At 40.2% G+C, this 11,138-nt stretch overlaps 1 protein-coding gene across 1 annotated transcript in view; it reads right to left on the bottom strand.

Annotated features, from left to right (window-relative positions):
* Positions 1-2,325: 2,325 nt before the first annotated feature.
* Positions 2,326-11,138, bottom strand: part of palm2akap2 (PALM2 and AKAP2 fusion) — a 59,794-nt gene continuing 50,981 nt past the window's right edge. The window contains exons 8-9 of the mRNA XM_071512057.1: positions 8,758-8,936; positions 2,326-5,416 (exon numbers count right to left, since the gene is read on the bottom strand). Coding sequence (XP_071368158.1) covers positions 5,264-5,416; positions 8,758-8,936 — 332 coding nt within the window. The 3' untranslated portion in view covers positions 2,326-5,263. The remainder of the gene's footprint in view (positions 5,417-8,757; positions 8,937-11,138) is intronic.

Genomic DNA, 11,138 nt, shown 5'->3' with positions numbered 1-11,138 from the left:
GCCCACAAGCCGCAGCGAGTATACATAGATCTGTATGTGGTGAAGTGATTAACTGTATTTCTATTTTGGACGAGTTCAACTTTGTTGTAAGTTTACCGACTTTGATCCGGCTGATATTTGCCAGAAGTGACATTTCTGACAATTCAACATTTGAATATATGTCCTGGGAGGCTTCCACTGAGGACACACACTGTCTGTCAGCATCGCTGCACTTTACATTCATACAGTCACACACACTGATGGTCTCAGCAGCCCATGGTCATTTAATTTTTCACTGAAATAAATCCATGAATCTGTACATGCTTTTGCGTTTGTATTCCAGACGTAAAGTACTTTTATATCATGTAGTAACTGCAATGTCCTGTGTTCAGATCTGGCCCAGGACCTTTATCACATGTCCTCTCCCTTCCTGTCTCTCTTCACTGTCAGCTAAAGGCAACAATGCCCCCAAAACAAAAAAAAGGTGACTTCCTTTTTCTCTTAAAAAAAAACAGCCAGCTGGTAATAGCAGTACTAAATAATGCAGCAAAGAAAAACAGCAGTAGGTTCCGCAAAACAAGGTGGCTTTGTAATGTTGTAAGATTTCGACCTGCATAAATTAAATCAGAAATCTCCCAAATTGTTCATCTGGAGGCCGACAGGAAAGCCTCAGACTTAATAAACCACTTTAACACTTTACAATAAGGGTCACTAAGTTAAGGGTTAGTTAATGCTTAATAAGCATTAACTAACCCTTAATTAACAGTTAACTAATGTGTCTTGTAATCATTTACTAATGGTGTTCATGTTAACTAAGGTATTAATTTATACATTATTTAATAGTCATCTTTATAAACTATTAAATGTATAAATTAACAACATGAACACTATTAGTAAATTACACATTAGTTAACTGTTAATTAAGGGTTAGTTAATGCTTATTAAGCATTAACTAACACTTAAGCATTACCAACCACTTCTGACGTCTGAGATCCTCTCCATCTTGTCCTGAGTTCAAGTCAAAGTTAGAAATGAACCACGCAGAAATCACACGGTTACAGGTTTTGTTTTTAATGAGAAAATATTCATAATATATAGTAGGTGTATAAGTGTGAGCCTTACATGTGCTATAAAATAACAGAGCAGAATATGAGCATACAAGTGGTTAACATAGGGAACAGAGGTTATAATAGGATTGCTTTATCACGCAAAAAAAAAAAAAAGACAAAAAACAAAAAAACAAAGTACTGTCTGTGCTTCGGTGCTCAGTCCCACAGTGAAGCTCAGTGGCTCCACCCCACCGAGGCTCCTGCAGGTGCAGCGAAACAAGCGCACAGCATTTAAAATGATAAATAAAATCATCTCTGCACCATGAATTCAAACAACAGAAGCATAATGATAATAATAATAATAATAAGTCACACAATTTATAACTCCTCGGTGTGTGCATGATGTTTGATACCATTTCATAAGCATTATATTTAGTATTGAGAACCCAAAAAGATTTTACTGTTGTACTTTGAAGCAACAATGACAACGATGAGTGTGTGTGTGTGTGTGTGTGTGTGTGTAGAGCAATACAGTATTACATTGAAGTGCCGTGGCTACAGTAAACTAAGGAAGAAGCCGGTTGCCTTTTTTCGCTTTGACTCAAATTTGTCTGTCTCTCTTCACAGACACACAACAGACACACACACACACACACACACACACACACCATGAATACAGCTCAGACAGATGCTCATACATATGGCATCGGAAAAGTAGGCCACTTTAAATCTATTGTCCGTTACAGAGAATCTATTTCTGTTATTCGTCCTAAAAAACTCCTTCCTTATCCTATGTTTCCTCCGGTGTCTTATCTGTCACAGGGAAGTGCATCAACATAGATTATTTGTCTTTTTATTTTTTCAAGAAACAAGTTGTTTTTCATACCGTTTGTTTCCGAAGTCTGAAAAAAAAAAAAATCTCTTAATTATAGCCTCACTGTCAGCGAGGACCGCACGTCTCACGGTACGAGCGAACGTCCCGTGTCTCAGCTTCTGATTGGCTCTCTCTTTCAGTTTGTTTCTTCCTGTCCGTGTGTCTGTTTTAATCTCATGTCAGCGTCACCTAGCAACACTGTACCTCTACTGTGTTTGTGGTATCAAAGACACGCTTCTCTACACGTTTCTACTGCACAGCAAAAAACATCTCAGTCTCATAAAAGGGGACATAAGTCCGTTAAATACTTTTCAGTTTATATATTATTAAATGTGTATAAAAAAAACAACAAAAAACAACAACAAAGATTCTCTGGAACAGGAAGGAACCGATGTATGTTTTTTCTTCGGGGGGGGGGGGGGGGGGGGGGGAATGGACGCATCATGGAGGCACAACATGTTGGTTTTCACTTCTTAGGTTTGTGGTAGTGAGTGGAAGAGTTCCCCGCCAAAAAGCAAAATTTGAAGATTTTAGAAGACAGCCAAGTCAGATAGTTCGGCAAGAGAAAGTCAGAGAGTCACGACGGGCTCGTCCCAAGAAACGAGAAAGAAGTTACTGTCAAGCGTTTGCTAGGCATCCCACGATTCTTTACATTTTGTGCAAAAGGCATCGTCAACATGAAACCAGAGCGGTGGGTGGAGGGATCAATCCAATACTGAAAATGTAATTGTGCATGTATACTTCAGAGTGAGTTACAGTGAGCGAGGCAGGGGGTTCAGTGTCTTGCTGAAGGACACTTGAACGGGACGCATTGGCTGCTGTTGGGGTCAGAACCGGGACCTTTGGTGTACGGGACGGTCTGTCTGAAACTCTCTGTCCTGCCGACTTCCTGATGCCGACGACCTCAAAAGACTCAGACTGGTGAAACTAAGCTAGCAACGACTGAAAAGCAGAACCGCTACTTTGCTACTGTTCGGTTAAAGTGGTTCAAAATCATCTACAGCCGCGTTGAAACTTGATTTATCACCTGCTGCCGTGTATTTCCGATCTTCATTCCCGTCCCGTCGGTTCCAAGAGTTTTTTTTCCCTCGATTTCATTCCGATTTCTTTGCTATTTTGACGCTTAACCCCCGCCTTGTTTTCGGCTTCCCCTCTTCCCCTGGTCCTGACCAATCCACAGGATCGTCTGGCTCAGGTTTTACAAAACAGAAAATCGAGTCGTGCTGCGGACTTGGCAAGGCAGAAAGATCAATATAAAACTGACAAGCCCACCTAATGAAATCTCCTCCAGTATCATAAATAGTTCTTGATCGTGTCATTTGATTGTGGAAAAGGAGAAAGCCTCTTAACGGGCTTTTCTACTGAGAACAGTCCATGTCACACTTTGCCCTGGCACATTGTTTTGTTATTGTTTTCACTACTTGTTGCGTGGGAGTCTGGGTTATTGTTGTGAACGAATAGGAAAGGAGTATAATGTCATGCAAACTACAATCAGTATTTCTTAAATAGACTTAGATAGAGCTTTGAATACGTCTGACCCATGGTCTATTCTAAATCACAACATTCTGTTTTGGTATAACAACTTTAAAAAAAAAAAAAAAAAGCTTTTTCAACATTTTTCATCAAACTTTATCCTCAGCTAGCAAGGTATAGCAGATACACGGCAGTCGCCCCACTGGAGTCTCATCATACATCTTCATATATCAAATACACAGTCCTACCTCAGTATAATACATGGAACAACTGCTTTTACATCAGAAAGCACAAGTCAACAAAGCAACGTCGCCAGCAAAGGTAAAATAAGTGATTTTTAGAATACAAAACCCCCCCCGACCCGGCCTTTAATTAACACACACACACACACACCGAAGTGACGCAAACATGACCCGCAGTTAGCTTCCCTCTCCGTTAACCCCCGAGCGTCTGAACACACTGCACTTTATAGATGTGAAGTCACTGAGAATACTGAAGAGTAGTGATCATAGGTAGGCTATCTATCTACTGTGGTCATACACGTTGCTTATTTTCTCTAGGTAATATAGCATAGGAGAGGATAAAATATACTGTACATGTCATGCATCCAACAACAGCGAGACAACCTCAGGCAGAGATTAAGGATGTTGCTGATCGGAAGTCAGTTTTTGCTAAATTTCCCCCGCTAACATTTAACGTTTCAAGAGGAAGCTGACCCTCCTTCGGCACTTAAGAAGAGAAATCTTGCAGATGCTCAAACCATATTGTCATACGCATGTCACACACCCGAGCCTTGGTTACAGTGCATTCAGCCTCACGGGTCCTGTTTATAATACATATCTAAAAAAAAACAACTGCCCTGTCAGTGATGCTTCTCAATGGGTCCGCTGATTGTCTCTGCTCAGACGTCACCATCATCATCATCATCATCAGACGGACCCAGGTAAAAATGACTCTGAAACTGATTACATTATCTCTGAGTATTCGATTGGGCCTTGCTGACATGTCAGACCGGCGTTTTGTTGGGAGAAACATCACTGTTTCCACTTCAGCAAGTGACAGAAAACTATTTGAAATGTATCCTTAGGGTCTTTTAAATGATTTTGACCCGTTTGGGAGTAGATCGATGCAGGTCTCCGTCTCTTTTCCTTTCTCTTTTCGTATCATTTAACAGCTGACTATCGCTCTGAATCTCAAGACACCTGTTTATCTTCTGTATCATTTCCCTGCTGCCAATCAAAAGCCTTCAACACAGCCTAAGGAGGAAAAGGCTTAACATCAATCAAGCGTGCAACAACAAAACCCGTGTCAACAAGCCTCTCATCATAAAATCCTTAGCTCCTATTTTAATAGTGAAATTACTGTAATGTGAGAAGAAATCCTAAGAATATAGAAATATTCATTAAGTCCTTCAGCGTCTGCCAACTTGTAAAAACACGTTTCCCCGCCAACACTCTAAAAACCATCAAAAAACATTTAATTGTATCTGAATTGTCTCTTTCATGTCCTCAGAAAGCGTCTCTTGCGTCGTCGACATTATTTACTGCACTTTGACTCTTTTTTCTCCAAACTCACCTCAACGTGACTCTCCAAGTGTTTAAAACTGTAAAAGTCTCTCAGTCACTTTCATACTGTCAGCCATGCCGTCAACCCTCTGGTCAACCGATCGCAAGCCGATGCATCTCCAGGACGAGCCCCATTGGTCGAGCCAGTGGGTCATGTGATCATCAGAATACTAAATTATTAGTAAAATAAATACTGCTGGCCGTCCCGTTTCCTTCGCCTTCCCCTCTCCTCCTCTTTGCCTCTTTTCTCCTGTCTCTCCATCCTCCTCCTCCTCCTTTCCACCAAAACTCATTGGCCCCTAACTGTATCAGAGAGGGGCAGTTTACTCCTCCTCTTCCTCCTCCTCCTCCTCTTCTTCTTCCTCCTCCTCCTCTTCCTCCTCCTCTTCCTCTCCCTCCTCGTTGGCGTAGATACCGGCCTCCCACTTCAGCGCCATGTTGCTCTTCCTCCTGGTGACGCGAGTGGCCTCCAGAACCTGTCAATCACAACACAAGAACCAATCAGGAGCCAGAAGAAGCAGTCACACTCAGAGCAAATAGTTGACATGAGCTTTAAAGACCCCATGAAGTGGCGTGAAGAGCGTGATTTACTTCTGTGTATTCACGTATTTCTGAATGAAACAAAAAGTTAAGGGGGGGGCAACCGTCAGTGGGAGGGGCTTATTTGAATATTAATGAGATGTGGAGGAAGTAGGCGGACAGCAGTCTGCACTCGGTTGTGAAGGAGAAATGTCAAGAGAAATGTGCTGTTTAAGAAAGAGACGCTCTGGTCATTTTGATATAAAATTTATACAAATCAACATTTTTTGTCATTTTTGTCATTTGTTTGGCCTGTATTGGTGAATAGGTGAACACTAAGTCCAGCAACGTCAGCAAAAAGGTAAAAAAAAACAGTTATTTTTCATTTCATGGGGTCTTTGAAGATATGCTGACACGACAATATAACCCACACTGTTCCCCAGCACAGGGGATGTAAAGGCAACGCAATCACAAACACACACACCACAGTGACACTCAGATGGCATGCGTTGCATCTCAAACACTTTGGGAGCGCTTCGTTAAGCTTTCCTGCAGTAAAGTTTCAGAACTAATGGCTTTAAGATATAGCTGTCCCAATAAAACACCAAAATCAAGCGCACCTGAAGTATTTGACAGTAAAACTATATTTTTTTTTTGTCCATTTTCAGGGAAATATAGCTTCATGCCTGAACACCAGAATTCTTCCACATTTCATCTCCCCAATCATCCAGAAACTCAAACTCAGTCATGCTGAGGCGCGCACACACTCACACACACACACACACACTCACACACTCACACACACACAGGGCAGATGTCTGCGAGCAGGAAGGAACGGTATCGCAGGTTTCCAGGGTACCAAAGCGAGGGTGGGGGTGAGGTGGATTGTGGGTAGAAGTGTGCTGTTTATGTCTGATGATTGTAATGATGCTCACGGACGGACACTATATGATTCTGACAACATTAAGATAATAAATAATAATAAATGTCATGGTAAATAAAAAGGTGGGTGCTACCTAACTATGACCTCCAGTCGCTGATGATCAAGACACAAACATCCACCAGTAGAAACACAAATTGGTTATATTTCCAAATATTCACTTTTTTTTTCTCTTACAGTAAAAGACCCTATCATATTACTTCCATCAGTTTTCAGTGATGTAGCCTATACTGTGTATTTACAAGAGGAACGGAGAGTCTATATATCCACTTTGGGTAAGAAAAAAAAAGTTTGTTTTAAATTTGTTTTAGTTAAGTATTTTTTTTTCAAGTGGTGGATATCTAAAGTGGTGGATATCTCATTTCAGAACAAAGCTCTTCGGTCCTGCACACATTTCATATACAACAGGCAAGTGCATAACATTGTGTGTGTGTGTGTGTGTGTGTGTGTGTGTGTGTGGATAATCACTCATTTTAGGGGTCAAAAGTCACACCAAATCCATGGACAAGCACATGCAGTACCAAAACCACAGAGCAGAACAGTACAGCAGTGAGACCACAAGCAGACCTGGGATCAGATACTGTGTGTAAATACTTTTCAGTCTAGGATTTCATACAGGACAATCACATAAAAAATAAAAATACAGATTTATATACATATTTATCTGGGCCAGTTTCATACCTTTGAAATACTAGGTATACAGTCAAAGCCATGTTTACCATTAAACATGTTAAAGGAGCGAAAGAAGTGATTGCTACTTGACAACTCCACTCTTTTGTCTCTATCTATATTCAATAACCTAAATCTTAAACTTGCTCCTTTTGACAAATCTTTCTCTGAGACAAAACTGTCACATAAATTTGAATTTATCTACTGTTAGGACTTGGTAAATGTCAGATAAGTGTTAATCTGTAAAACCACAAAATCGTAAGGGGGTGTAACCTATTGTTCATCCTGCTTTTGAATAAAATCAGCCATAAACTGTTCAGGGATGCATCAGTCTGACCCAGGTCTGTCAGTGAGGCAGTTAGCGGGTTGGACAGGTAGACGGGTTTGCAGGAGGTGTGGGGGGTGCGACAGGTACCTCAGTGGTTACCTCGTTAGCCAGCAACAAACGGGCATACTGACCGACCAGCAGGAGAGAGGCAACAGTACACATAGTCAACACGTGTGATGTCATCATGGATCAACAATAACAACAACATCAGCAACAACATCGCTGCAAAATGATCTCTTCAAGATAATTAAACTTAAATATCTTGAAATAAGCTTGATAAGTATGAATGCAATAGTCACAATTATTTGCTAAGCTTATTTTATAATGATGTATGATTACTTACTGGTAGACAGACTAAAAAAATGTAATGTTGCCCTGGAGCGCTGTCTCTGCCTCAATGTGAATGTGAAACTGAGTGTAGCATTTACAAACTGAGAAGAGAGGAACTGAACTGTGGATCATCGTCATTCTCCTGGCATCCAGTTTGTTTTGTATATATTTTTACTTTAATGAGAATGCAAAAAACTCCAAAGCATACATTTTTATAATAGATCATACAGACGGGGTGGTCTGGAAATTGTCCCATCAGTGTTTGGTCACAGGTTTGATCCCTGTATCAGCCAAAGTCTCCACCAACACGCCTGTTTGGCTGCTCACTCATCGCTCTTGATAAGAGCGCCAGCTAAATATCTAAAATGTATATGAAAATCTAATTTATTACTAGAAATTTGATAATTTACGTAAACATTACCTATTACATTATATTACATTATTACATTTAAGCATTTAGTAAGCCATTTTGTGGCAGATAACTCTTTTTTGTGATGCCTTTATTTCCCCAGTTTAGTCTCTCGAAATACAAAACCTCTTTTCAAGAGAGACTTTCGAACCCTAAACAATGAGGCAATATGTCCTGAGCACCGTCAAACTTACAACTTGCGACAATATTTCAGATAATATGACGCAAAAAGATGTAGTCAAGACAGAAATCCCCAGCCTCTGTGATTTACTTTCAGTTTCATTTCCTGGTTTTGGCTGGGAAAGTCCCTCTGGTGCTGTACAGTATTTACTCATACCAGCAGGCCAGAGATGAAAGCATTCGATTGTACTGAAATTACCAAATCACCATGAATAAAAAAGTGAAAAATACTGACTTTGATAGCCATAGAAAGGGTTTGTTGTGTTTTGTTTTCGCAGTTTTTCCGAGACTGACAGCTATGAAATTACGTTCTATTTGTTGTTGTGCAGACAAATAGTACACATATTAAAAATCAGTCACTCTCTCTCTCAGCCTCTTTCGCTTCCTCTTTCTCTCACTCTGACTCTCTACTTTCCTCGCTCCTCCATGCTCAAATACTTACACTGTTGTCCTCCATTTTCTCCCTCCTCTTCACCTTGTGTGTCTCATAGTCTTCCATCAGCGTCTGCATGAAGTTTTTGGTTCGCGACCCGCTGGAGTCCTCGCTGCCGGCGTCGGACAGCGCTCCTTCTGAGGGCGAGGGGGAGACGGGCGGTGCAGGTCGGACCTTCTCTATCTTTCCTGCAGACCACACAAAAACACACAGAGTTAGACACCAAATATGTTTGGAGAGGTTTATTTAAGAGGTTTATTTAAGAGGTTTATTTTAAGTCTGGACTTATACATATTCAGCTATCATATTCATCATTCATTCACATCATATTCAGCTTCATGTTTTCTTAACTGGTATGAACACCAGAGAAGAAGACAAGTCCATCATGCTGAGCTAAACTTACAGGAACTGGAATCAAAATCTCTAACCTGGCAGGATGACAGGTTACCAAAACTCTGTCCAATTAACAAGTATGTTTCTCCAAACTCTGGCTCACTTGTAATCAGGCAGTGTGAACCTGAAGGCCCCAAATACAAAAATGCATCACAGCAAACTTTCCACTGCGGTTCGGACCAAAGAAAACTAACTGTACATGTAAGTACTACCACATCACACTTTAAGTTTCACACCTATACAAGCTTGTACCAGGTTTCCTATGTAAGCACCAACCAAGACACAGACTTGTGAAAGCTAACATGAAGTATGACAAAACACTGAGTTGTAGGACAGAGGGAACTGAAAAACACTGAAACTATGTCACAAGTTGCTGCAACACTAGAAAAAGTCTTTTTTTTGTCACATTTTTTCTTGTGATCCTTTAAAAGCACACTCCATAATTGCAGTGTGGATAAAGTAGTAATTGCAGTAAAGTTTTAAAGGGTTTGACAGTCTAGTTGCTCCAACAGTTGGACCTGCTGTGGAGAAAAACAGCTGAAAACCAATATCTAATGCATTACATATGTTAAGCATGTAGGAAAATACAGATTTTCCCTGTCTCTCAAAATGCCATGATATTTCAAGTCCATAACCAGTAACATTGTTACTCCTTGACATAGTTGACTGTCTTGCTGTCAACAGACTGTAAAATGCGTAGGTGTAGATTTGGGGAGACAGGTCACACCCTGAAGAAGGCTGTTTGTGCCTCTACGCGTGGGCTGTAACCCAGTTCTATTTTAACATGCACAAGCTTTGTCTATGTTTTTAAAAAATTCACCATGAAATAGCCATCTGAAAGGCTTTTAAACTTTTTGCCAGAAGAGTGCCTTGGACCTGTCTTCTTTTTTGAATTTTTATGTTCCCTACCAAAGAGCACCTTCATCACGCCTGTTTGAACTTCCGAGCACTCCGGACCTTTTCTTTCTGAGGTCGCACTATGTATTGGGAGTTTGGTGAATACCCACCATTTCAATTGCCATTTTATCTAGCCATATGTATGTGTCAACGGTTACTGTTTTGCTTGCTAACTTAGCAATAAATTTGCCTTTGTATGTCTTGAAGGTCTTGTAGAAAAATTAATGAGTTAAGACCAACAAGAGGGGTTTCCTAACAGCAACAAATTGATCTGTTCAATAAAATAATCTCTTCTGTGTCTCTTGATCATATTTCAAAAGTGGATTTGATATCAAAATGAGTAGTAGTAGTTTTAAAATAGTGAAATGTGATTGACACATCAACAGTTTTTTTTCTGTAGTTAGATGTTCACTTATTGATAACTGTTGTAACTACTGCTACGTTAATTTACATAAAAGATACAGTTAAATGTGCAGGTCTAGCCTGAACCCAGCTGGAGTCCATTGGAGGGCACCCTATACCCAACATAATGTTCCTGGCAAATGGCACCAATTAATAAGATTGACTGGTAGAAACACTAGCCAGTTAGCTGTTGTGTCAGTCAGGGTCAATCAAGTCTGACATTAGATGTCAGAGCAGGAACTTAGTGTTAAAGTAGAGCCCAAAGAACTAGAATGGGCAGAATGGAAACTCCCAATATATTAAAAAAATTATAAACTGGCTAGTACACTTAAGATTATTGCCATAAAATATGAATGATGTTTGATACTGAGAAATTGATACTGTTTTCATGGAGATGAGCATTGGTTGTGTGCATGGGACTCTGAAAGCTGCTGAATTTATATGGAAACTACATGATTGGCTGAACATGCCGGTGGCAGGAAACTTAGTCGTCCTAAGTTTCATGTATCATCATGCATATGACACAATGCTCATTTCCATCACAGCATTATTACATTTCTATTGTACCAATGTTAGCTGTACTAATCAAAGCTTACATTACATTGTACTAGGAAGTGTCCTTTCTATCCATTCAAGTTCTGTGGTAGAGTAATTGTCATTCTACTGCGCTGGGGTAAAGCGTTAGAGTAATAACTAAC

Source organism: Centroberyx affinis, unplaced genomic scaffold (genome assembly GCF_046629955.1).
Source record: "Centroberyx affinis isolate AG114_WGS23_722 - 3 ecotype Tasmania unplaced genomic scaffold, CSIRO-AGI_Caff_v1 ptg006056l_1, whole genome shotgun sequence".
Lineage (NCBI taxonomy): Eukaryota > Metazoa > Chordata > Actinopteri > Beryciformes > Berycidae > Centroberyx > Centroberyx affinis.
This window is presented reverse-complemented; position numbering and strand designations above follow the sequence as displayed.